Source organism: Salvia miltiorrhiza, chromosome 2 (genome assembly GCF_028751815.1).
Source record: "Salvia miltiorrhiza cultivar Shanhuang (shh) chromosome 2, IMPLAD_Smil_shh, whole genome shotgun sequence".
NCBI lineage: Eukaryota > Viridiplantae > Streptophyta > Magnoliopsida > Lamiales > Lamiaceae > Salvia > Salvia miltiorrhiza.
The window spans coordinates 72,901,311-72,924,363 of record NC_080388.1 but is presented as its reverse complement, the minus strand read 5'-3'; the positions used below and the strand labels follow the sequence as shown (position 1 = coordinate 72,924,363).

The 23,053-nt window shown below is 40.1% G+C and overlaps 3 protein-coding genes across 3 annotated transcripts; 2 read left to right on the top strand and 1 right to left on the bottom strand.

The window, feature by feature from the left end:
- The first annotated feature begins 1,100 nt into the window (after positions 1-1,100).
- Positions 1,101-4,198, top strand: LOC131009148 (probable serine/threonine-protein kinase PBL7). Its single transcript, XM_057936372.1, has 6 exons — positions 1,101-1,487; positions 2,218-2,459; positions 2,541-2,676; positions 3,051-3,309; positions 3,397-3,529; positions 3,702-4,198. The coding sequence occupies exons 1-6, from the start codon at positions 1,331-1,333 to the stop codon at positions 3,948-3,950; spliced, it is 1,176 nt and encodes a 391-aa protein (XP_057792355.1). The 5' UTR covers positions 1,101-1,330; the 3' UTR covers positions 3,951-4,198.
- Positions 4,199-5,452: 1,254 nt separating this feature from the next.
- Positions 5,453-7,832, top strand: LOC131009146 (60S ribosomal protein L11). The gene is made up of 5 exons (XM_057936370.1): positions 5,453-5,571; positions 5,677-5,784; positions 5,870-5,912; positions 6,671-6,866; positions 7,400-7,832. Exons 1-5 carry the CDS (start codon positions 5,569-5,571, stop codon positions 7,596-7,598), a joined length of 549 nt encoding a protein of 182 aa, XP_057792353.1. The 5' UTR covers positions 5,453-5,568; the 3' UTR covers positions 7,599-7,832.
- Positions 7,833-8,551: 719 nt separating this feature from the next.
- LOC131009967 (cytochrome P450 CYP72A219-like) lies at positions 8,552-17,257 on the bottom strand (the record flags this gene model as incomplete). Its single annotated transcript, XM_057937363.1, has 5 exons — positions 8,552-9,145; positions 9,249-9,621; positions 15,182-15,420; positions 15,956-16,173; positions 17,050-17,257. Coding segments are annotated over 5 exons (1,470 nt in total), but the record flags the coding sequence as incomplete, so codon positions are not given.
- Between the last annotated feature and the right edge of the window lie 5,796 nt (positions 17,258-23,053).

Below are 23,053 nucleotides of genomic sequence, written 5' to 3'. Positions count from 1 at the left end.
AGGGAATCTAAATTTGGAACCCAAATACCAAGATTTTGGGTCAGTTCTATTGGCCTCAGACTATTATCGATAAGGATCGACTCTAATCTTTTTTTTTTTTTTTTTAGGCTAGCCCACTTGAAGTTTACACGTATAAATTTCCTTGATAATTATATTTGAAAGATTACTATCATTTCATCATCGACTATAATGACTATAAAGCAAGTCGTCGAAAGATAAAGATTGACAACACTTTTTTAGGAGATTTTTTTTTTAAATTGCATTAATTTTTTCAATCATGTGTTAAACTAAAAAGATAGAGAAATGAAACGAGAAATACCCCTCCATCTCACTCTGCTTTTCTTTTTGAGTTGTCTCATTCGATTTGATCTAATTTTTTTGGACAATCAATTTTTATCACAATAAATATAGATCCACACACTTTTACATATTTTTGCACTATAATCTTACTTTCTTAAATAACTATGCTGAAAAGAATTAGGTTACGTGCCGAAGATAGTACAACTCTCGAATAAAAAATAAAAACACATTTTACAAGCACTTATTATCAAATCCAGAAGCAATAAAGTTCGAAGAAGAAAAAACTTATTATCAAATATCAATCCATCCAATTTTAGAACCAATTTCAGAAGCACTTATTAGTCTTTATTGTTTTCTTTGGTCTGTGGTTAAAGAGTGTTTAATGCCTCAGCCCTCAGGCAAAAATCTCGAATTATTGACGCGATTTTTTAATTTTCTTTTTGTCCCAAAAAAGGAAAACTAGCGCGGGTACTAAAATGATACTCCCTCCGTTCATCAAAAATATTTCACAATTTCGTTTTTCGTCCGTCCACAAAAAATATGCCATATCCATTTTTAGTAATAGGGTCCACATCATTCCACTCATATTTAAAGTGGGACCTTTACTCCACTACCAACTTTACTCACATTTTATTAAAATCCATGCCGAAAATAAATGGGCATATTTTTGGTGGACGGAGGGATTAAAAAAAAGGAAATAGAAAATGACGTGGACGACGAGGGACGTGGACGTAAATAAAAGAAATCCAGGGATGTAGATGCAAAATTGATGAAAACTGTCAACAATTGGTCTCCGCGCCACGGAAGAAGACAAACACAACCTGAGCAGAGAAAAGGAAAGAAATCAGAGGAGAGAGAGTGAGAGAGAGAGAGTCCCCCCTTCCATTGAGACACTGGTGCCCCATTTGTCACTTCAGACTTCAGACTTCACGTTTTCCTTTCCTTCTCTCTCTCTCTCTCACAGCTTCTTCATTTACATTTCGCCATAAAATATTCAGATACATAATACATATATTGGCAGTTTGCGGCAATGGGAGGTGAGAACGAAGATTACAAGAAGGAGAGCATTGCATTGGCTGCAATCCTCGTTTTTGCATCTCTCTCCGTTGCTTCAGTTCTTGTAACATTAACCTACTACTGCTACTTGAGGTACCAACTCTCCAAGCGTGCCAAGATCCAACAACAAAGTTAGTACCTTTTCCAAAATCCTTCTTTTTCTTGTTTGGTATGATTCAGCAAAACACTTTTTTGAGCATGTACAACTCTAGCACTCTTTAGATTCTAATAAAAAAGCATTCTTGGCTGTTTTTACAATGTGGGCATGCTGGATGAGATGAAAAACTTCAATTTTTGTTGTTGTTCCAGACAAAGTTGGTACCCTTTTAAAAATCCTTCTTTTTCTTGTTTGGTAATGCTTCGGCAAAACACTTTTCCGAGCATGTACAACTCTAGCACTCTTAGATTAGATTCTAATAAAAATGCTATCTTGCTTGTTTTTACAATGTGGGCATGCTGGGTGAGATGAAAATCTTCAATTTTTTTGTTATTTCAGACAATTTTCTTGAAAAACCCCTGTTGAAGGAACAAGAGCTAGTTTTGTCAATGTGGTCCTTCTTCTGTCAGTACCTATTTACTATTTGGACAGCTGAAAAATGTGGAGTAGATGGAAAATAGTTATTGCAATTAGTCCAAAGTTGGAAAACAGCTACGTCCCAAAATTGAGACATTCCTAATTTATCACTTGCTAATGTGATGTAAGGTGTATACCAAAGTGCATTGATTAAAGCTGTTATCTTCACATATTAGTATTAGCAGAACATTAAATGGGACAAAGGGTTGGTTGATCAATTTTCTGTGTGTGTGTTTCTGATTATGTATTTGTTTTTTTTTGGCTGTGTGTGCTTTTGGAATTGTAAGAGATCTACCATGAGGAGAAAGCTAGCAATTTTGCCAACATCCAAGTTGCCACAGAGAGAGGGCTTCAGGTCTTCACTTTCAAGCAGCTGCATTCAGCCACTGGTGGATTTGGGAAGTCTAATGTGATTGGTCGTGGTGCGTTCGGGTTGGTGTACCGTGGAGTTCTTCAAAATGGAAGGAAAGTTGCAGTTAAGTTGATGGATCAAGCTGGAAAACAGGGTGAAAATGAATTCACTGCAGAGGTTGGATCTTTTTTGCTCAAATTTCCTAGTAAAATTGTGGTGTGGAGGCTTGTCTAACTGTTTCTTATAATGAAATGATAGGTAGAATTGTTGGGGCGGCTAGCTTCTCCGTATTTGCTTTCGTTGATTGGCTTCTGTTCGGAGAGCAACCACAAGCTGCTAGTTTATGAGTTTATGGCCAATGGAGGACTGCAGGAACATTTGTATCCCATCAGTGGTAGCTTATTTTTGTGTTTTTTTTCAGTTTATTCATTTTTATATTGTGGGATTTGGAGGTTCTTGTGTGAAAAAGTGGATTATGATTCGTGCAAGAGGCAAAATTGGTTGTCGTTCATTCATTTGGATGTCTGCCTTGCGTTAATAATCAACTATGGACATCTTGAAACTTACTACTTTGTATTAGTTCAAGTTTTGCTTGTAAATAGTAGAGCTTGTATGCCAAGCTTTGAGCTTTCATTCTTAAAATCTTTGTCAATTATCTTGATTAGTATAATAATATGAAGTTTGTCAACTTGATTGGATTTTATTTTGAACAATCAAGTTTGAGTTTTTCTCATGGGAACTGCTTTGTTTGTATGGTGAAACACTCAGGTAGTAAATCCATGCCTTCAAATCTAAACTGGGAAACTCGACTGCGGATAGCATTAGAGGCTGCCAAAGGCTTGGAGTACCTCCACGAGCACGTTTCCCCCCCGGTGATTCACCGAGACTTCAAAAGCAGTAACATCCTTCTCGACAAGAACTTCCATGCCAAGGTCTCTGATTTCGGGCTAGCAAAACACGGGCCTGAGAAAGCCGGGGCTCATGTCTCCACACGAGTCTTGGGCACACAGGGATACGTTGCACCTGAGTACGCGTGGCCAACACTTTTTTCCCTCAACTGTTTCACGTACTTACAAATCAATGCTTTTCTAATTCTTGTGCAACGTTCCTGCAGATATGCTCTGACCGGACACCTGACCACAAAGTCGGATGTCTACAGCTACGGAGTAGTCCTCTTGGAGTTGCTGACGGGCAGAGTTCCCGTTGACATGAAGAGGCCTCCCGGTGAAGGCGTCCTCGTTTCTTGGGTTGGTTTCCCTACTTACTTGTCTTGTTTAAACTAGTCATTCCTTTACATCAACCTTAACTCTAGACCTTTTCAGCCGGCCCGGCCACTTTGGCAGCTCTACTTAGAACTAGCTAAGATGGCCATTATTGTCTCACCTCACCATTTGAGTCTCTCTCTCTGTCTCTCCATAGGCGTTGCCGCACCTTACGGATAGAGACAAGGTCGGAGAAATCATGGATCCGGCGTTGGAGGGCCAGCATTCGAGGAAGGAGGTGATTCAAGTGGCGGCCATTGCTGCGATGTGCGTGCAACCAGAGGCCGACTACAGGCCGCTGATGGCCGACGTGGTGCAGTCGCTAGTTCCCTTAGTGAAGCATCATAGACCTTCCGGTGCAGGCAACTTCGCAACCTCTCTAGCTACGCCATCTCCGACTGCGTGAGACGCAGTTGAAGCCCATTTTCGGAGGAGAAAACTGTTGCTAGATTTCATTCCACTCTTAGTATATGTTTTGTAGTGTAACCTAACTTTTCAGTTTTCGTGATCAAACTTTTTATGTAGTTTTTCTGATTAGCTCTACGCATGTTATATATTGTAGTTTCCATAATGTGTATATTTTTATGTTACGGTATCACTAGGTTATGTACTCAATAATTACTTATGAAAATTTGGATTTTCTTAATTTGACAATTCCATCTCTTCTTCTTGCATTCTTAAACTTCTGATTTGTATGGGTAATTAAATACTTGGATTGGTTTGTGTGATGAATCTAACTTCTAGTGGAACTGTAAATGAATAGAGCTACTAGTAAGCTATTCGAGATTTGATTTGAAAAAGTTCGTTCGAGTTTGAACATCATATATACGAACGTTTAATGAGCCAAGCTCGAGCTTAAGCTCAAATTCAAAATTATCGAGCATCATCCGAGCCGAGTTTGAATCGAGTTTGAGCTCGGCAAGTGGATGATAAGTGGAGCTCGATCAACAAGATAAAACTCGGATTAAGCTCGAGCTGAGCTCAAACACCAGAATATTTAAACGAATCGGGTTCGAACCTGTTAATACGCGTTTAGAGCCCTAACATATAGTGATGATTAATATATCTCCTTTGTTTTGGTTTCAAAAGAAAACACTTTTGACCTTTGATTTTGGCTCTAATTGTATCTTCATTTGAATAATAAAAAAAATGTGAGATAAATATTAGGGCGTGTATGAGAAGCACAAATACATATTATCACCCTAATTATAAATTTACAAGGCATGGTGAATTTATTTTCCTTTCCTCGTCATAATAAATTAAACAAAGTATTTTATTTTTAATAACTGAAAAGAAAAGTATCCCATTGATTAAGATGAGCTATATAATAAAATGACAACACAAAGTTCAAAGCCTAATCCTCCACCCGGCGAAGCCGGAACAAGTTCTTTTCAGCGCGAGTTTTAAGAAATTAACATTTTGTATATTAAGTGTGGTAGATAAAAAAATGAAAAGGTAAATAAAAGAAAAAACATTTGCCATATAAGAAAAGTACTTAAGCTTTGCGGAAAAAAAATATTGTTCAAGTTTCGCGGCAACATAAACTGCAACATCGTAGTAACCTAACTAAACCAAATAAAATTGTAAATCTCATCTTTTCATGTTTTAGTGACATGGCATCTTATAGATTGTATTTTCATTTATTTGATTATTTGATCTAATTTATACTAATTTAATTGTTGATTTTTAAATAAATTGATTGATTCATTGTAATATATATTCAATTTCATAATATATATTGTATCTAAAAAAATAAAATAAAATGTAAACGTCCAGTAAAGAAAACAAATTATTAAAAAACAAAAAATGAACATGTTGATTTATTTATTTACTATTTACTATTATTACTCCTAAAATATCATCTGTCCATGCTTATTTATAAAGAGGTCCTCAAAACTAGCAATAATTACGAAACACCCCCAACCCACTCATCAGTATTTAGTTAGGGTTTTTTTCTTCACCATTTCATAATCCCTAAAACCCTCTCAGTAGCTGCAGCGTCCGCGCCTCCCTACCTCAACGCCATGGTAAGCACTCCGCCACCCGCCGTCGATATTTGTATCTATAGTATATTTATGTTTATATATATGCATCTATGATGGTCTAATTATTGTGAAAATGCGTGGTATCAGGCATCGGAGAAGAAACTCTCGAACCCAATGAGGGAAATCAAAGTTCAGAAGCTCGTCCTGAACATCTCTGTCGGTGAGAGCGGAGATCGTCTCACCAGAGCCGCCAAGGTACGGCGGCCCCACCGTATTTTTCGTCTACCACCATTATTGTGTTCGTATGTTTTTATGATTGCTATATTTCTGTTTTTTGTAGGTTTTGGAACAGCTTAGCGGCCAAACCCCTGTTTTCTCCAAGGGTAATATATTCACACATATTCTGATTTTAGTTTTCGTTTATAAAGATTTTTAGGTTGGAAAAGAATTATACTTGGGCGGAGTAGTTTGTTTTTGCATTTTGATATTTGTAAATTACTTTTTGGGATTTTTTTTTTTCGTGTGGTATGTGTATGAAGCTGCTTGTCTTGATTCTCTACTTCATTAACTGAATTATGAAGGCTTCATTTATTTAGTTGAATGGTTGAAGAAGCTAAAGTTTTTTAATGAGTTTTGAGGTTGTTTTTATGTAATGGCGTGAAAATGGTACCGGAAATGTGATATGCACTTTTACCTTTATTTTGCCAACTATGGCTAATGTTTAGTTGAGATAACCGATCTCATCTATGTATTATTGTTGAATCGATTGATTTGGAATGATGGTAATATTTGCTCTGTGCAGTTGGTCGTTGGGTTTTTTACTTGCTAATTGCTATAAATATACACAAACAATTAAAAAAAAGTTAATCATTTGGTGTATTGTTTCTTTAACTATTTTGGAAATTATAGTGCATGATGCGTACAGTTAGCAGTTGAATGACCCAAAAAAAGTCTTGGATTATTTCTCATGCACATTCAATCTTTTGAAGAAAAATATTTTGTTGCTGATTTTTTTGGTTCTGGGTTTGGGGTTCATCGGGTTTCACTTGCATTCAAGCTTGATCTCTTAAAGAAACTATTGCAAGATATGTATGGCAGGGAAGCATATTTCTCATTCTTGGGTTGACTTTTTGTTTGACAGCAAGGTACACAGTGCGTTCGTTTGGGATCAGACGTAACGAGAAAATTGCATGCTATGTGACAGTGCGGGGTGATAAGGCAATGCAGCTCCTTGAGAGTGGACTGAAGGTCAAGGAGTATGAACTGTTGAGAAGAAACTTTAGTGACACTGGTTGTTTTGGCTTTGGTATTCAGGAGCATATTGATCTTGGAATTAAGTAAGAAAATCTCACTTGCTCTCCTGTATAAGTTGCTGCTTGATACATCTCGTGCTGCCATATGTTTTGAAATACAAATTGAATTATATGGTTGATAATTGCTCAATCTGCATAATGTTGGTAAGCTGACTTAATCATGAAAATGTTTGAATTTTGGTGTTTCACAATGTTTAAAAACAATCAATCTTGGCCTTCCACTGCACTTTAAAGTACAACAGTATGTGACAATGCCATGGCTTTCTGTAATTAATTAGGCTTAGCTGTGAGCTTTGCATAATTGTGGATTAAGCTTGAGGTCGTTATAGTCTATTTGTTATTTCGGTTAAATAGCCTCTAACTCACTCCCTAGCTTTAAAAACATTCAATTACAAATCTCAAATGGGAAAAGATAGTCCAAATTAAACATCTGAGATTCTGAATTAAAATTCTATTGTTAATCAAATCATGAGTGACAACTACAACTTGATTCATTAGTCATTACTATCACACTCTAGTATTATGTTTGTGTCTTTCTCACCATTCAATCTCCACAGGTATGACCCTTCAACTGGTATTTATGGTATGGACTTCTACGTTGTCCTGGAGCGCCCTGGTTACCGAGTTGGCCGTCGCCGTAGGTGCAAGGCCCGTGTTGGTATCCAACACAGAGTCACGAAGGAGGATTCAATGAAGTGGTTCCAAGTAAAATATGAAGGTGTTATCCTCAACAAGGCCTCCAACATTGGTGCTTAGTCTGGATCTCAGTCTCAACAAAAACCTCAGTGTTGGACCAGCTTAGGACATTCGACATAGAACTTGAATCATATTTCATATTTGCACTTGTTCCACCGACATTTTTTCTACTTTTCACCTCAAGACTTATCTATTTTCTGAAAAGAATTTTCATATTTTACTTTGTACTTTTGTTGGCAAGATTACATGGCTTGTACTTGTGATTTCACCCCTAAATTATCTTCTTTTTTTGGATGTGTTATGGTTGATACTGCTTCGAAGAGATCAATGTGCCTGTGCTTGTGGATATCGAATTCTTGAATCATCATAAAAATTCAGAAACAAGCGATTCCTCACCATGAAATTGTACTGTATTTTGATTCAAAGTTGTTCCTATTTCAGTTTTTGCTACTGTCAAGTGCTTAAATTTGTGTAAGAACTCAAAGTAACCAAGATTAACCAAGTCAAGAATGAAAGAAACAAGGGTTAACAAAGTCACCATTGCAAAGGAGCAGCCATACTAAGGTATAATAAATACATGATCTTACCGAGTTTTTTTTTACACCAACAAAAAAAATTCTAATTTACCGTGAAAGTCGAAATACCATTTCATTCGCTCTACAATCAAAATAATGAATGCAACTACTCTATTTAAGTGCATATTCTGTAGTTCACGTCTTGTATTTTGGCCTCGACGTCAATAGTAAATAGAACTTTTCTTTGTCGGCGTTAAAAATCAGAAAAAATGTTAAATCCCAAATAAAAATAAAAAATAGTTCCCCACAAAAACCAGCTTCTCGGGACAAATTATTATGTTTATAATAAGATTATAAAAACTGAAATTCTAGTATATAACTAAGTACAAGGCCTCATTAAACATACATGAAGCATATATAATCCCAATTTCAAATTCCACCACATATATAAAGAGTTGAGTTATTGTAAACATCTGATCTTCGATAAAACTATAAATCTTGCACGTATAAAGTAATTATACTTTCGTGGTCTTATAATTATCCTATAATTGCTTTACCTATGAGATTCGAATCCAACAACACGAAAGTACAGATACTTTATATGTTAAGTGCAAGTAATTTTTAAATGAAGTCCTTTTTAATCCTAATCCTATATCTACATTATTGTTGTAGTTTGGTAAGGATCAAGTGTGCTCCATGTTGAGGTTGGAGAATGATGACCGTATGAGGAGCATGCGTATACGACGGCGACAGCCGGAACGAAAACCGCTGCAGAATCATAGCCATCGCCATTTTAGCTTCCAACATTGCGAAGTTCTGCCCTATACAGATCCTCGGCCCCCATCCGAACGGAAAATACACAAGCTGCCCCTGCGTCGCCTTCGACACGCCTTCAGCAAACCTCTCCGGTTTGAAGCTGGTCGCGTCGTCCCCCCACAGCCGGGTGTTGTGGTGCACCGCCAGCACCGGGAGCATGAGCTGCACCCCCGCCGGTATACTAATCTCCCCAAATCGAGCTTCCTTGTGAGTCGACCGAGCAAGTGTCACCCCCGGCGGGTATAGCCTCAGCGCCTCGTGGAGGATCATGTTGACCTGCACCGGCAACAGAAATAGTGCAAATTTGACATATTTTTACAAATCGCCCTAAGATAGTGGTCTAAAATAATTTTAAACTCGTAGAACAGGACTAACTCACCGTTTTGAGGTGGTTTAGCTCCTGGTAGTCGGGCTTCCCTCTCCCGAACACTTGCAGAACCTCGTCCCTGGCACGGGCTTGCCAGTCGTCGTGCTTGCTTAAAAGGATCATTGTCCAAACCAGCAGAGACGAGGTGGTCTCCTGGCCGGCGAAGTAGAAGAGCTTGCACTCCTCGATCACTTCCTCGATGCTCATGCCGGACTCATTTCCGTTCTGTTTCATCTCCTTCAAATTGGACTCCAATAGTAATCCCAATAAGTCGTCTGCGCTACCTTCTGCTGCATTCATTCTTTTCTTGATGATTCCGAGCACCAATGATTTTATTTCCGTCGTAAGTTCTTTCATTCTCCTGTTGAATTTCGTCGGCACAAACCTGCACAAAAAGTATAAAAACCACAGATGAGTCTAAATACTACTCATATACTGCATCAGTCGACTCATCGGCTAAGTCGAATCAAACCAAGCGCGTGAAATGCATGCACCACATATAAAAAAAAGTTACGAGTCAAGCTCATCGCCTCGAGTCACCCCACCTTGCATTGGCTAATTAGTCGTCAAGACTGACTCGAGCCGACGAATGAGTCAGCTCGATATGAATGCTCCGATAAATTTACTACAAAAACAGACAGAAAGCGAGTACTGTATCTAACATATATACATACTGTTGGGAAAAGTGGTGAATAAATATTCACGAGTGTCAAAAATAAATGACACTTGCACAGCGGAACCAGGATAATTCTTTTCCCTCTTGCTGGATTACAAAATGGGATCCAAACCAAGAAAAATATTTGGTGCAAAATATAAGAAAATATGAGACAAGAATTTTTACGTGGAAAACCCAAATTGGGAAAAACCACGAGACCGTAGTCTAGAAATCTTCCACTATGTATATAGTAGGCTTACAAAATTCTCCCTACACAAAATAGGGGAAACACAAATCTCAAGTTTAATAACTTGGAAAACACAAGAGGACTGAGCTACTATTTTAAGAGAGATGAAAAATCCTATGATTTTTCCTCACAATTTTCTTCTCTCAAATGCACTCACCAAACTCTCTCTTGTTTTGCCTCACACCTCTCGCACTTCTGCACACTTCACCTTCTGCAGAGCTCCGCAATTTATAGGAGATTTGGGCTGTTAATTGTTGACATTCTACTGCCGCAATTGTTGATGAAGAACTGCAGCTATTCTTGAATGACTGCAAATGTTGAAATTCAATTCATCTGCACAACTAATAGTCAAAAGGTGATCCTCAATGTCAAAAGTGGGGTCCACATGATGTGGAAAGCTCAACAATTCTCCCCCTCCACGTCATGTGGAGATTCAACTAGACCTGCTTCACGTTTGCAGATCTCAAACTTATCTCGGGGTAAGGACTTGGTAAACATATCTGCACCATTCTCATCGGTGTGGATCTTCTCGAGCTGCATTAGTTTTCTTTCAAGTACATCTCGAATCCAGTGATATCTCACATCAATATGTTTCGTTCTTGAGTGAAAACTCGAATTCTTACTCAAGTGAATTGCGCTTTGACTGTCGCAGTAAAGCACATACTTCTCTTGCTTCAAGCCCAACTCTTGTAGAAACTTCTTCAACCACAACACCTCTTTGCAAGCTTCCGTCACAGCAATGTACTCAGCTTCCGTTGTGGATAATGCCACGCATTTTTAAAGTTTCGATTGCCACGAGATAGCTCCCCTTGCAAGTCTCATCAGGTATCCAGATGTGGATTTCCTGGAATCTATGTCACCAGCCATGTCTGCATCCACATATCCTTCAAGTAGAATATGGTTATCACCAAACTTCAGACAAAGTTTAGAAGTACCTCTCAAGTACCGAAATATCCATTTCACTGCTGTCCAATGCTCTTTTTCTGGGTTTGAGAGAAATCGACTTACCACACCAACTGCGTGAGCGACGTCAGGTCTAGTGCATATCATAGCATACATTAGACTCCCCACCGCAGAAGCATATGGAATCTTTTGCAGTTCTTTCTTTTCTGTCTCACTTGTCGGGCATTGTGCTGAGCTTAGCTTCATATGACCCGCAAGTGGAGTGGCGACTGGCTTCGACTTGCTCATTCTAAATCTTTCAAGAACTTTCTCAATATATTGTTCTTGAGATAACCAGAGCTTCTTGCTCTTCCTGTCCCTGAAGATCTTCATTCCAAGGATCTGCTTAGCCGCGCCTAAGTCTTTCATCGCAAAAGACTTGCTTAGCTCTTTCTTCAGCTTATCAATTTTGCTGGCATCATGGCCTACAATTAGCATGTCGTCAACGTAGACTGACAATATGATAAAATCACCTCCTGTGAACTTCTTGAAGAAAACACAGTGATCTGAGGTGGTCTTGTTGTAGCCATGGGTTGACATGAAGGACTCAAACTTCATGTACCATAGTCTGGGAGCTTGTTTCAGGCCGTACAAGCTCTTCTTCAACCTGCATACAAGGTTCTCTTTTCCTTTGACTTTGAAACCTTTAGGCTGGTCCATGTAGATTTCTTTGTCTAAATCTCCATGTAGAAATGCAGTCTTCACATCAAGTTGCTCGATCTCCAGGTCCAAACTGGCAGCAATCGCGAGCACCACTCTGATTGAAGACATCTTCACCACTGGTGAGAAAATCTCTTCAAAATCAACACCCTTTTTCTGACTGAAACCCTTCACAACCAGTCTCGCCTTGTACCTTGGTTGTGAGCTATTCTCCTCATCCTTTAATCGGTAGACCCACTTGTTTTTCAGTGATCTCTTGCCGGCTGGCAACTTCACTAAGTCATAGGTGTGATTTTCAACTAAGGAGTTCATCTCCTCCTTCATGGCTTCTAACCACTTCTCCTTTTGGTCATGCGCCATGGCTTCTACAAAACTCTGTGGCTCTCCTCCATCAGTGAGCATTACATACTCATGTGGGCTATATCTGGTAGAAGGTTGTCTTTCTCTGGTAGACCTTCTGACTGGAGGGACATCATCTTGTACAGGTGGAGTCTGATCGTCACCTGCTTCATCATCAACCGGATCACCATGCTCCGATTGGGTATCTCCCCCGTAATTCTGGAGTGTCGGTGAAGGAACTGGATCTAAGTTGACAGGAACTTCTGAATTAGATTCAGGCTTTTCCTTCGCATCATCAGGAACTTGATCTTCAAGGAATACAACATCCCTGCTTCTGATGACTTTCCTGTTAACTGGGTCCCATAATCTATAACCAAACTCTTCATGAGCGTATCCCAAGAAGATACATGATTTGGTTTTATCATCAAGCTTGGATCTCTCATCTTTTGGAATGTGAACAAAAGCCCTGCAGCCAAACACTCTCAAGTGTTTGTAAGACACGTCTTTCCCGGACCAAACTCTATCTGGAATGTCACCACCCAGAGGAGTTGATGGAGAAAGGTTGATCAAGTCAACTGCGGTCCTCATAGCTTCACCCCAAAAGGATTTTGGCAGTTTGGAGTGCGACAGCATGCATTTGATTCTCTCACAAATTGTTCTGTTCATCCTTTCTGCCACGCCATTGTGTTGAGGGGTCTTTGGGACGCTTTTCTCAAGCTTGATACCATGGTTCCTGCAGTGTTGCTCAAACGGGCCTTGGTACTCACCGCCGTTGTCTGCACGAACACACTTCAGTTTCCTTCCTGTTTGTCTCTCGACTTTTGCTTGAAAATTCTTAAAGACCTCCAACGTTTGGTCTTTGGTTTTCAAAGCAAAACACCAGACTTTTCTCGAAAAATCGTCAATGAAAGTGACGAAATATAGTGCGCCACCAAGAGTTCTGTCTTTCATGTAGCACAAATCTGTGTGCACCAAATCAAGAGGTTGAGCTCTTCTTGAGGGAGAGAAGCTCTTGAATGCAACTCTGTGTTGTTTTCCGGCCAAACAATCAACACAGGTTTCCAAGTGCATTCCTTTAACCTCAGGGATGAGGCTTCTTCTAGCCAAGATCTCCAGACCTTTCTGGCTCAGATGCCCAAGCCTCTTATGCCATATCTCAATGGAGGAATTTTTGACGACTGCATTCACCTCTCCATTGGACAACGTTGCATGCATCATGTAGAGAGAATTTTGCTTTCTACCCTTTGCTGCAATTAGAGAGCCTTTGATTAGCTTCCATTTTCCTTCGTCGAAATGGTTGATGTAACCATCATCGTCGAGCTTGCCAGTGGAAATAATATTGAGTCTGATATCAGGAACATGTCGGACATCTTTTAAGATAAGCTTACATCCAGTGTTAGTAAGCAGGACAATGTCTCCTATACCAGCAACTTCTGTCACACCATGATTGGCCATTCTGACTTTGCCAAAGCTGCCACCGGTGTAGGATGCAAACATATCACGATGTGGTGAAATGTGATATGATGCACCCGAATCAACGATCCAGTCTGTTTGTTGGCATGACGAACTCACAAGAGCATCATCGCAAACTACGACAACATCGCCATCAGTTGCAACTGCTGTTGTGTCTTTCTCAGCATTTTCATTATTTCCACGCGCTTGATCTCTTTTCTTCTTTCTGCAGTCTCTCTCATAGTGGTTTGGACCACCGCAATAATGGCATTTGAAGTCTTTTCTGGGTTTAGACTTCCCCCTGGATTTATCTCTCGAGTATTGAGAGCCTTTACTTTTACTTCTCCCTCGATCTTCGTTTTCAGCAATCATCGCCTTTGTCTCAGAAGAACGTTCTTGATCTTTTCTTCTGGATTCTTCATTAAGAAGACAATCTTTGACCATCTGCAAGGTCAGTGCTCCACCTGGAGCCGAGTTGCTGATTGACACTACAAGAGTGTCCCAACTGTCCGGCAACGAACTGAGTAGCAATAAAGCTACGACTTCATCATCAAGAGAAATCTTCATGTTGGTGGATTGGTTGATAAGACCCTGGTATGCATTGAGGTGCTCCGTCATGTTGGCACCCTCCGCATATCGCAAGCGAACGATTTTTCTGATGATGGAAGCTTTGTTTAAAGCATTTTTCCTTTCAAACATAGCTTCCATTTTCTTCCAAAGAACGTCAGCTTTTTCCTCATTAGCAAAATGATGAAAAATACTGTGTTCAATGAAGCGCCGGACGTAACCAACTGTTTTTCTGTGCATGATGAGCCATTCATCATCACTCATATCCTTTGGTTTGGCATCATCTCCATGTAAGGGCAAATAGAGATCCTTACAATAGAGAAGATCCAACATGCTTGGCTTCCAAATTGAGTAATTTGATCCGTTCAATTTGAACATACCACCAAGCGACGACGATTCCTCCATTTTTAATCCGCCTCAGAACCAAAGTGGCTTTGATACCACTTGTTGGGAAAAGTGGTGAATAAATATTCACGAGTGTCAAAAATAAATGACACTTGCACAGCGGAACCAGGATAATTCTTTTCCCTCTTGCTGGATTACAAAATGGGATCCAAACCAAGAAAAATATTTGGTGCAAAATATAAGAAAATATGAGACAAGAATTTTTACGTGGAAAACCCAAATTGGGAAAAACCACGAGACCGTAGTCTAGAAATCTTCCACTATGTATATAGTAGGCTTACAAAATTCTCCCTACACAAAATAGGGGAAACACAAATCTCAAGTTTAATAACTTGGAAAACACAAGAGGACTGAGCTACTATTTTAAGAGAGATGAAAAATCCTATGATTTTTCCTCACAATTTTCTTCTCTCAAATGCACTCACCAAACTCTCTCTTGTTTTGCCTCACACCTCTCGCACTTCTGCACACTTCACCTTCTGCAGAGCTCCGCAATTTATAGGAGATTTGGGCTGTTAATTGTTGACATTCTACTGCCGCAATTGTTGATGAAGAACTGCAGCTATTCTTGAATGACTGCAAATGTTGAAATTCAATTCATCTGCACAACTAATAGTCAAAAGGTGATCCTCAATGTCAAAAGTGGGGTCCACATGATGTGGAAAGCTCAACACATACCTCCATCCGGGGATATAGAGAGAGCGATTGGACTCCATGATGAGCTTTCCCTGCTCTCTTTGTAGTTCGAATATCTTTCTTCCTTCCTCATAGCTACTCCCAAACGCAGTTCTTGAAATCACATCGCTCGTCATTGTCTGAAGATGAGGCCACACATCCACTTCACCTTCATTTCCCACAATCTCATCCCATTTGCTCAACATTTCACCGCAGCTCAAGTAGAACGATGGAACCATATGCTGTTTGCATCGAAATGGACAAGAATTCCTCATCAGTTTCAACATATGTAAGAACATATATACTATTTCTTAGGGCTGACAAATCGTGCGCGTTGGATTGTTATCGGGTTCGAACACGAACTGATAAGGCCAGACCCGAACACGATCTGTTAAGGAAGTGCTCGACACGAACATGAACCCGACACGATTTACTCAAACCCGAACACAACACGAACTCGACACGAATACGATAACAATACGATTTGAATTGTGTTGACACGATACCATAATGACACGATTTGATTAAACACGAAATCCTAAAGGTTAAAGTGTAGAAATAATTAAAATTTTAAAATAAATATTTAATAAAAATAATAATATTAACTCTATCAGGTGACACGAAATTATATCAGGTCCTTATCATGTCGACACGATAAGGACACGAACCTAATAAGGCTTGACATTAACTCATTAATTTTGTGCGGTTTCGTTTCGTGTTTTCGTGTCGTGTCGAAAATTGTCAGCCCTACTATTTCTCATCGAAATATGAATTTACCTTCAATTTGTCGACGTGGAAGGCGGGGTTGATGAGTTTTCTGTGCTTGGCCCATTTATCTGTCTCGTATAATGCTACCCCTTTCGCGAGCATCTTACCAAATGGATTACCAGTAGGCTTTAGGAAAACATAATTCTTGGAAGTGATCTCTCGTATCATTTCAGGCTCTGTGATGTTTATTGCAGGCTTTGGTCCAAACCAAGTAAAACTTTTCTCACCTAATCACAAGTAAGTAACAAATTTAAGGCTGAATTTTCTTCTATTGTATATTTATTTGTGCAAAATCATTATATTTTTTTTTAACTTCATGTTATAGATATACTCCACTATTAAAAAAAGAGGGAATATGAGTTATCATACTTAGGTGTATTCTCTTTGATTGATAAATTTATTATAAAAACAAATGAAGAATAACAAAAACTTTTCCCTTTAAATCTCAATTTTATTTTCTCTCATTTTCCGTCGAAGAGAATTTCATCATTTTTTATTCCTTCTCCTCACTTCAAGGACGAATAATATTATCACAATAAAAATAGAGGGATATTATCCTCGAGTAAAAATAAGGAATAAGAAATGGTAAATTCACTTTTGTAAATTTTTATTATCCCTCATTTTTTCATAATAAATTTAACAATTAAAGATAACACAACCTTGGAGAAAAATTATTCACCCTACAAAATGGGACAAGATTCAATATCCTACTATAATTTCATATGTGATAATGTATTTCACTATTATATTTATTATTTTAACAATATTTAAAAAATTTATATATTATAACTTTGAATTTATCAATTTGATTTTGAACTACAGAAAGTGAGATTAAATGATATAAAATATAACTATGAACTACAAAAAGTTAATAATATCAAAATTAAATTAAAAGCATATAAAATTAAAATTAAAAAAAATATATTAAATAAAAATAAAAATAAGACATAAAATGTGACACCAACTGTAATACACTAGATTTTAAACTATAGAATATATGAAAAAATAATAAAAATATATTTTTTCTACCATTTTCCATGGATAAGGTACCCTAATTAATTATTGAAGGAAAAAGTAAATTAGCATTAAAAGTGTAGACTTACCATATCTTTTGCAGGTTTGGTGGTAGATGGGAATAGCTCTAGGCGCAATATCGTTTGAAAAATTCATAGGTTTGGACACGGCTTCTTTGGCGATGCTCCTTATCTCTTTGAAATCTCCATAGAAAAGCTTGTAAGAATTTCCATTGAAGCCCTGCTGTCGCAGGATTTTTTCGAGTTTTTTGGGGGTAAACCATGTTGGATTGCGATTGTTGGATTACAAGCTTGCGGGCGTAGTACAATGTAACACAGAAATGTAGGAGATGAGAATACAAGGGAAAAACTGTATTGAAATTACAATCTAATAAAACCAGAAAGGCAGCCGAGTCGAGGAGGGTCCTCTGTCCGCAAGACGAGATACGCCCCGGTAGTGCTCTCGGTTTGGCGTGTCGTCCCCAAAGATGAAACGGCTTCGTCTCGTAGGTAGCAGCACCGCACACCAACGAGCTCCGGCGAACTGGAACGAGGCGAGAACAGAACTCAACAGTGCAGTATGCAGAATGTCAGAGTGATGTTGCTTGTATGATTTTCAGGTGAAAAATGATGCATGAAGGCTGTCCTATATATAGGCACAGTCCACATCAATAGGGGGAGCCTGCTGGATTAATACCATTGATGGTATTCAAATGGTGTCGGGAGTTACAGGTGTAACAGCCCTGCTGTTTGAATCTGTCATGACTCCTCCGACAGCAGTTACATAGGTAACAGCTCTGCAGTGTTACGTGGGAAGCTTCCTGGGAGACCAAGGGTCCTCCCGGGCCAAGCCCTAGCGGGCTTCGTGTGCGTGCGCGTAGGCCCAACCGGGTTGGGCCTCGTCTCCTTCGAACCAAGTTTTCGTTGGTCCAAAAAGATAAGGGTCGATGTGGGCCTAGGGTAGGCCCAAAGACCACCCAAAGACCAATTGCCAAGATCCAAGTCCACGGCCGCGCGTCGGGTGACGGGGACGGGACCGGGACCGGGACCGGGGCCGGGCGCCGGGGGCCGGGGCCGGGGCCGGGCGTCGGGCGTCGGGCGACGGGCGTCGGGCGACGGGGCCGGGGCCGGGGCCGGGCGCCGGGCGTCGGGCGACGGGGCCGGGGCCGGGCCGGGCGGGCGGCGGCGGCGGCGCGCGCGTGTGGGCTGTGCAACCCGTCACGTGTGCACACAGTTTTATTACATCCTGTGATGTAATAGCTTTTATACTGTAATAAATGTGATCCACATTCCAATGTGGGATAAGTATTAAATCTTATTTAATGCTTATCTTTTCCCACAACTCCATGTTTCAAGTACCCAACTTTAAACAATTATTTCTCACTCACCGGAAATCGGTTTTGAGTAAATAAATATACTACGATCATCTACTCGGAACGTAGATCGATCCTGTCCCATTTAATTCTGCTAAATTAAATGTTTTCGGTACTCGAAAAATTATTAAACATTGGTTACTCACAACCAATTTCCAACAATCCCCCACATGAGTGGAAATAGCCAAATGCAAATGCAGACACAAGCTCTGTTCTCAAGAGACCTTAGTGCATTAGAATAGGTGGTTTGCGGCCTTGAACCATCCTTAGTTAATACTATCGGATATACTGGTGAATTGGTAGAACTTGATGTCTTTGAACCATTTCTCTTTCGTGTATACCGAGACAACAGTATTAACACACTAACGCCTCAACCTCATTTCGTTCTCACGTTTTTGTCCTTTGCGGGCCTTGGACAGTTCTTTGGATTCATAAGTGTTAGGTCGATGCGGCCCCCATATCTCACTTATATAGGTGATTCTTTCCCGAGTATCCTGCTATACTCAACCTCCCCGAGGTGTTTAGGAATCATTAAAAGTCAATGACTTAACATTACCACTAAGCAGGCTTCAACACTCAGTTGCTCTCTAGGGAATGCAAGTAGATGAGTGTTCTACTTGGAATCTTATAGCTTAGTTTTCCCATTGAACCACGTTCTTGGGATCTCCAGTCATCATGGTTGGGTTACCACTATAATCATCCTTATTTTGTGGATTTAACACCCATTCCCTCTAGCAATTTATACATTTGATCTCGATTCAAAGCTTTAGTGAGCGGATCGGCCAGATTATCTATTGACTTTATATAGTCAATTGAGATAACTCCACTTTCGATCAAATGTCTTACGGTATTATGTCGTCGACGTATGTGTCGAGACTTACCGTTGTACAACCCACTTTTCGCCCTCCCAATAGCTGCTTGGTTGTCGCAGTTTATCATGACAGGCGGCACGGGTTTTGACCAACATGGAATATCTTCCAAAAAGTTTCGTAGCCATTCGGCTTCTTCACCTGCTTTGTCTAAAGCGATGAATTCTGATTCCATGGTGGATCTAGCAATACATGTCTGTTTTGTAGACCTCCACGAGATTGCTCCTCCCCCTATAGTGAACACGTAACCACTCATTGATAACGAGTCTTTCGCGTCGGATATCCAGTTAGCATCACAGTACCCTTCAAGTATCGGGGGGTATCTCGTGTAGTGTATTCCAAAATTTAGAGTATACTTTAAGTATCTCAAAACTCTTTCAAGTGCTTTCCAATGTTCTTTACTTGGATTGCTTGTATAACGACTCAATTTGTTCACTGGGCATGCAAGATCAGGTCGAGTGCAATTTGTAATATACATAAGGCACCCAATGATTCTTGCATATTCTTCCTGTGCGACAGGTTCACCCATGTTCTTCTTCATGTGAACGTTGAGTTCTAATGGGGTTTTTACAGGCGATTTGTCAAACGCATTAAACCTTTTGAGCACTTTCTCAATGTAATGAGATTGTGTCAAAGTTATTCCATCGGTGGTCCTGAGAATTTTCATTCCAAGGATCACGTCAGCTAACCCCATGTCTTTCATGTCAAAATTCCTTTTTAACATGTTCTTTGTATCAACAATGATACGATTGCTGCTTCCCATAATCAACATGTCGTCTACATAGAGACATACCATAACGTACCCGTTATTGGTGTTCTTGATGTAGACACATTTGTCACATTCGTTGATTTTGAAACCATTTGACAACATGACATTGTCAAATTTCAAGTGCCATTGCAGCGGCGCTTGTTTTAGTCCATAGAGAGACTTTACTAGCTTGCATACCTTTTTCTCTTGTCCAGGTACTACAAACCCTTCAGGTTGTTCCATATAGACTTCTTCTTCTAGATCACCGTTTAAGAACGCAGTTTTAACATCCATTTGATGAATCTCAAGATTGTGCAGAGCAGCAATCGCGAGAAGCACTCGAATGGATGTAATCCTCGTCACTGGTGAATAGGTATCGAAAAAATCGTACCCCTCACGCTGCTTAAATCCTTTAACGACTAAGCGTGCCTTATACTTGTCTATTGATCCATCAGCTTTATATTTCCTTTTTAGGATCCATTTACATCCTAAGGGTTTACAACCTTCAGGTAAATCAACCAACACCCAAGTGTGGTTTTGCATGATTGAATCAATTTCACTCTGGACTGCTTCCCTCCAGAGTAGTCCGTCTGGTCTAGAGAACGCCACTTTGATAGATGAAGGTTCTTCATCTAGCATGAAGGCGATATATTCTGGACCAAAGTCCTTGGCAATCCTGCCTCGTTTACTACGTCTTGGTTCTGACACTTCAAGGTCAGGGCCTGGTCGCTTTCGCGATTCGGGCACTGTCACTGTCTCAACAGGTACAGAACTAGTAGCTTCTTCTCTAGTATCGTTGCTTGTACTAGCTTCTTCTTTTCCCTTGTCTTTACAAGGAAAGATATTCTCAAAGTAGACAGCGTTATTTGATTCCATCGTCATTCCTACAGTCATTGTTGGAATGTCTGACTTGTGAACCAAAAAACGATGTGCATTACTGTTTAGTGCATACCCAATAAAGATACAATCAATTGTTTTAGGACCGATTGTGACTTGTTTGGGTGGAGGCACTTGGACCTTGGCTAAACACCCCCACACTTTAAGGTATTTGTATGAGGGCTTTCTGCCTTTCCACAACTCATAGGGAGTGACGTCCCTTCCCTTGAGCGGTATTTTATTGAGGATATAGTTGGCTGATAGAACAGCCTCCCCCCACATGTTCTGGGGTAATCCAGAACTAATCAACATGGCATTCATCATCTCCTTTAAGAGTTCGATTCTTGCGTTCAGCAACACCATTAGATTGAGGTGAATATGGAGCAGTTGTTTGATGTATTATACCACTAGCATTGCATAATTCCTCAAACGGAGCAACATATTCTCCTCCTCTATCACTTCGAACCATCTTAATTCGACTACCAAGTTGATTCTCGGCTTCTGTTTTGAAGTTCTTGAAAGCTTCAATAGCCTCATCTTTACTTCTTAGAAGATAAAGATAGCAATACCTTGTGCAATCATCGATAAAAGTGATAAAGTACTTCTTACCGCCTCGAGTTTGCACAAACTTTAGATCACACACGTCGGTGTGGATTAGTTCTAAAGGTTTAGTGCTCCTTTCCACAGAATGAAACGGAGACTTCGTCATTTTTGCTTCAACACAAATTTGACATTTGTTTTGAGTGTTAAACTCGTTTATTTTTAGTAAATCCATATTTACTAATCTTTTTATCGCATTTAGATTCACATGTCTACAATGCTATAAATCACAACACTCAAATAGATAAGAAATAAACTTATTCTTATTATTATTGAGTTAGATAAGCTATTTGGCTATGCTCTACCAAAATGCTATCTAAACAATGATTATTACAACTTGGACTCAAACTCTAGTCTAAGCTTCCAAGTTGTCTTGATCAACTTTTACTCAATGATAATGATATCACGTCTCGCCTTCTTCTTTTTGAGCTTGTAGCAATCCTTTGCCAAGTGACCCGGTTTGTCACAGTTGTAGCAATCCTTCATCTTTGCCTTGCCCTTGTCCTTGGCATTTGGGCGAGCACGTTTGTTGTTGGAGGGACCGCCTTTCTCCAACAAGTTGCCTTTGATTTGAGGTGAGTTTTCGACCTTGTTCATACATTCCCTCACGTCAAATTCTTGGCGCAGCTTCACCATGAGACCTTCAAGAGTCATCTCCTCTTTGTTTTGCATAAGGTAGCTCTTGAAGTCAATCCAGCTTGGCGGTAGCATCTCGATGACCGCCGCAGTGATGAAAGCTTCGGGCATTTTCATCCCTTCGGATTCCAACTCATGCAAGATAAGTTGGAATTCTTGCACTTGATCCATGATCGATCTACCATCGATCATCTTAAAGTCTAAGAACTTAGCTATTACATCATCACTACGATATTTGTTCTCTAGTGCCTCCCAAAGTGGTTTGGAGGTCTTTACATTGGCGTATACATTGTATAAATTATCTTCTAAACATTCTAAAATATAGTGTTTACAAAGATAGTCACCATAGCGCCAATCGTCATACGCGGCATGTACCCAGAAATTGGTCTCGTTCTCTGCTGGCGCAGGAGGCTCGTCTTCCCACAGGAAATCGACCAAGCCCAAAGTCGTGATGTAGAACATCATCTTGTGCTGCCACATTTTGAAATGTGACCCACCAAACTTAGGTGGCTTTTCGGCTATTGCATTCACCCTCGGGGGCTGCATTGGCACCGATCCCGCCATGTTGCCATGGCTCACCACGTTGGTCCCGAAGGCCCCAATCGTCCGTCCAAAAGTGGACCCCATGGAACCACTCGAAGTGGAACCAATCGTTGGTCCAAACGAGGTTTGGCCAACCATTCCTTCCACGGAACTAACTCCTCCAAAAGTCGTTTGGTTAGTACCAAACATGAACGGGAGTGGTGTTGAAACACCAAAAAGACCACCACTAAAAGTGGAGGCAACAGCAGCAGAGGTGGCGGGTGCCACGGTTGATGCGGCCGCGGCAGAGGCGGCGGCAGCAGCGGCGGCAGAGGCAGCGGCAGCGGCATTGGCAACGGCATTGGCAGCCTCGGTGGAGTTCGCAGGACCGGTCGACATCTCCAGCAAAGGTGTTTAAGTTACGAAAGTTTTAAGTTCAGTTTACAAGTTCAAACTCCCACGTTGCAAGC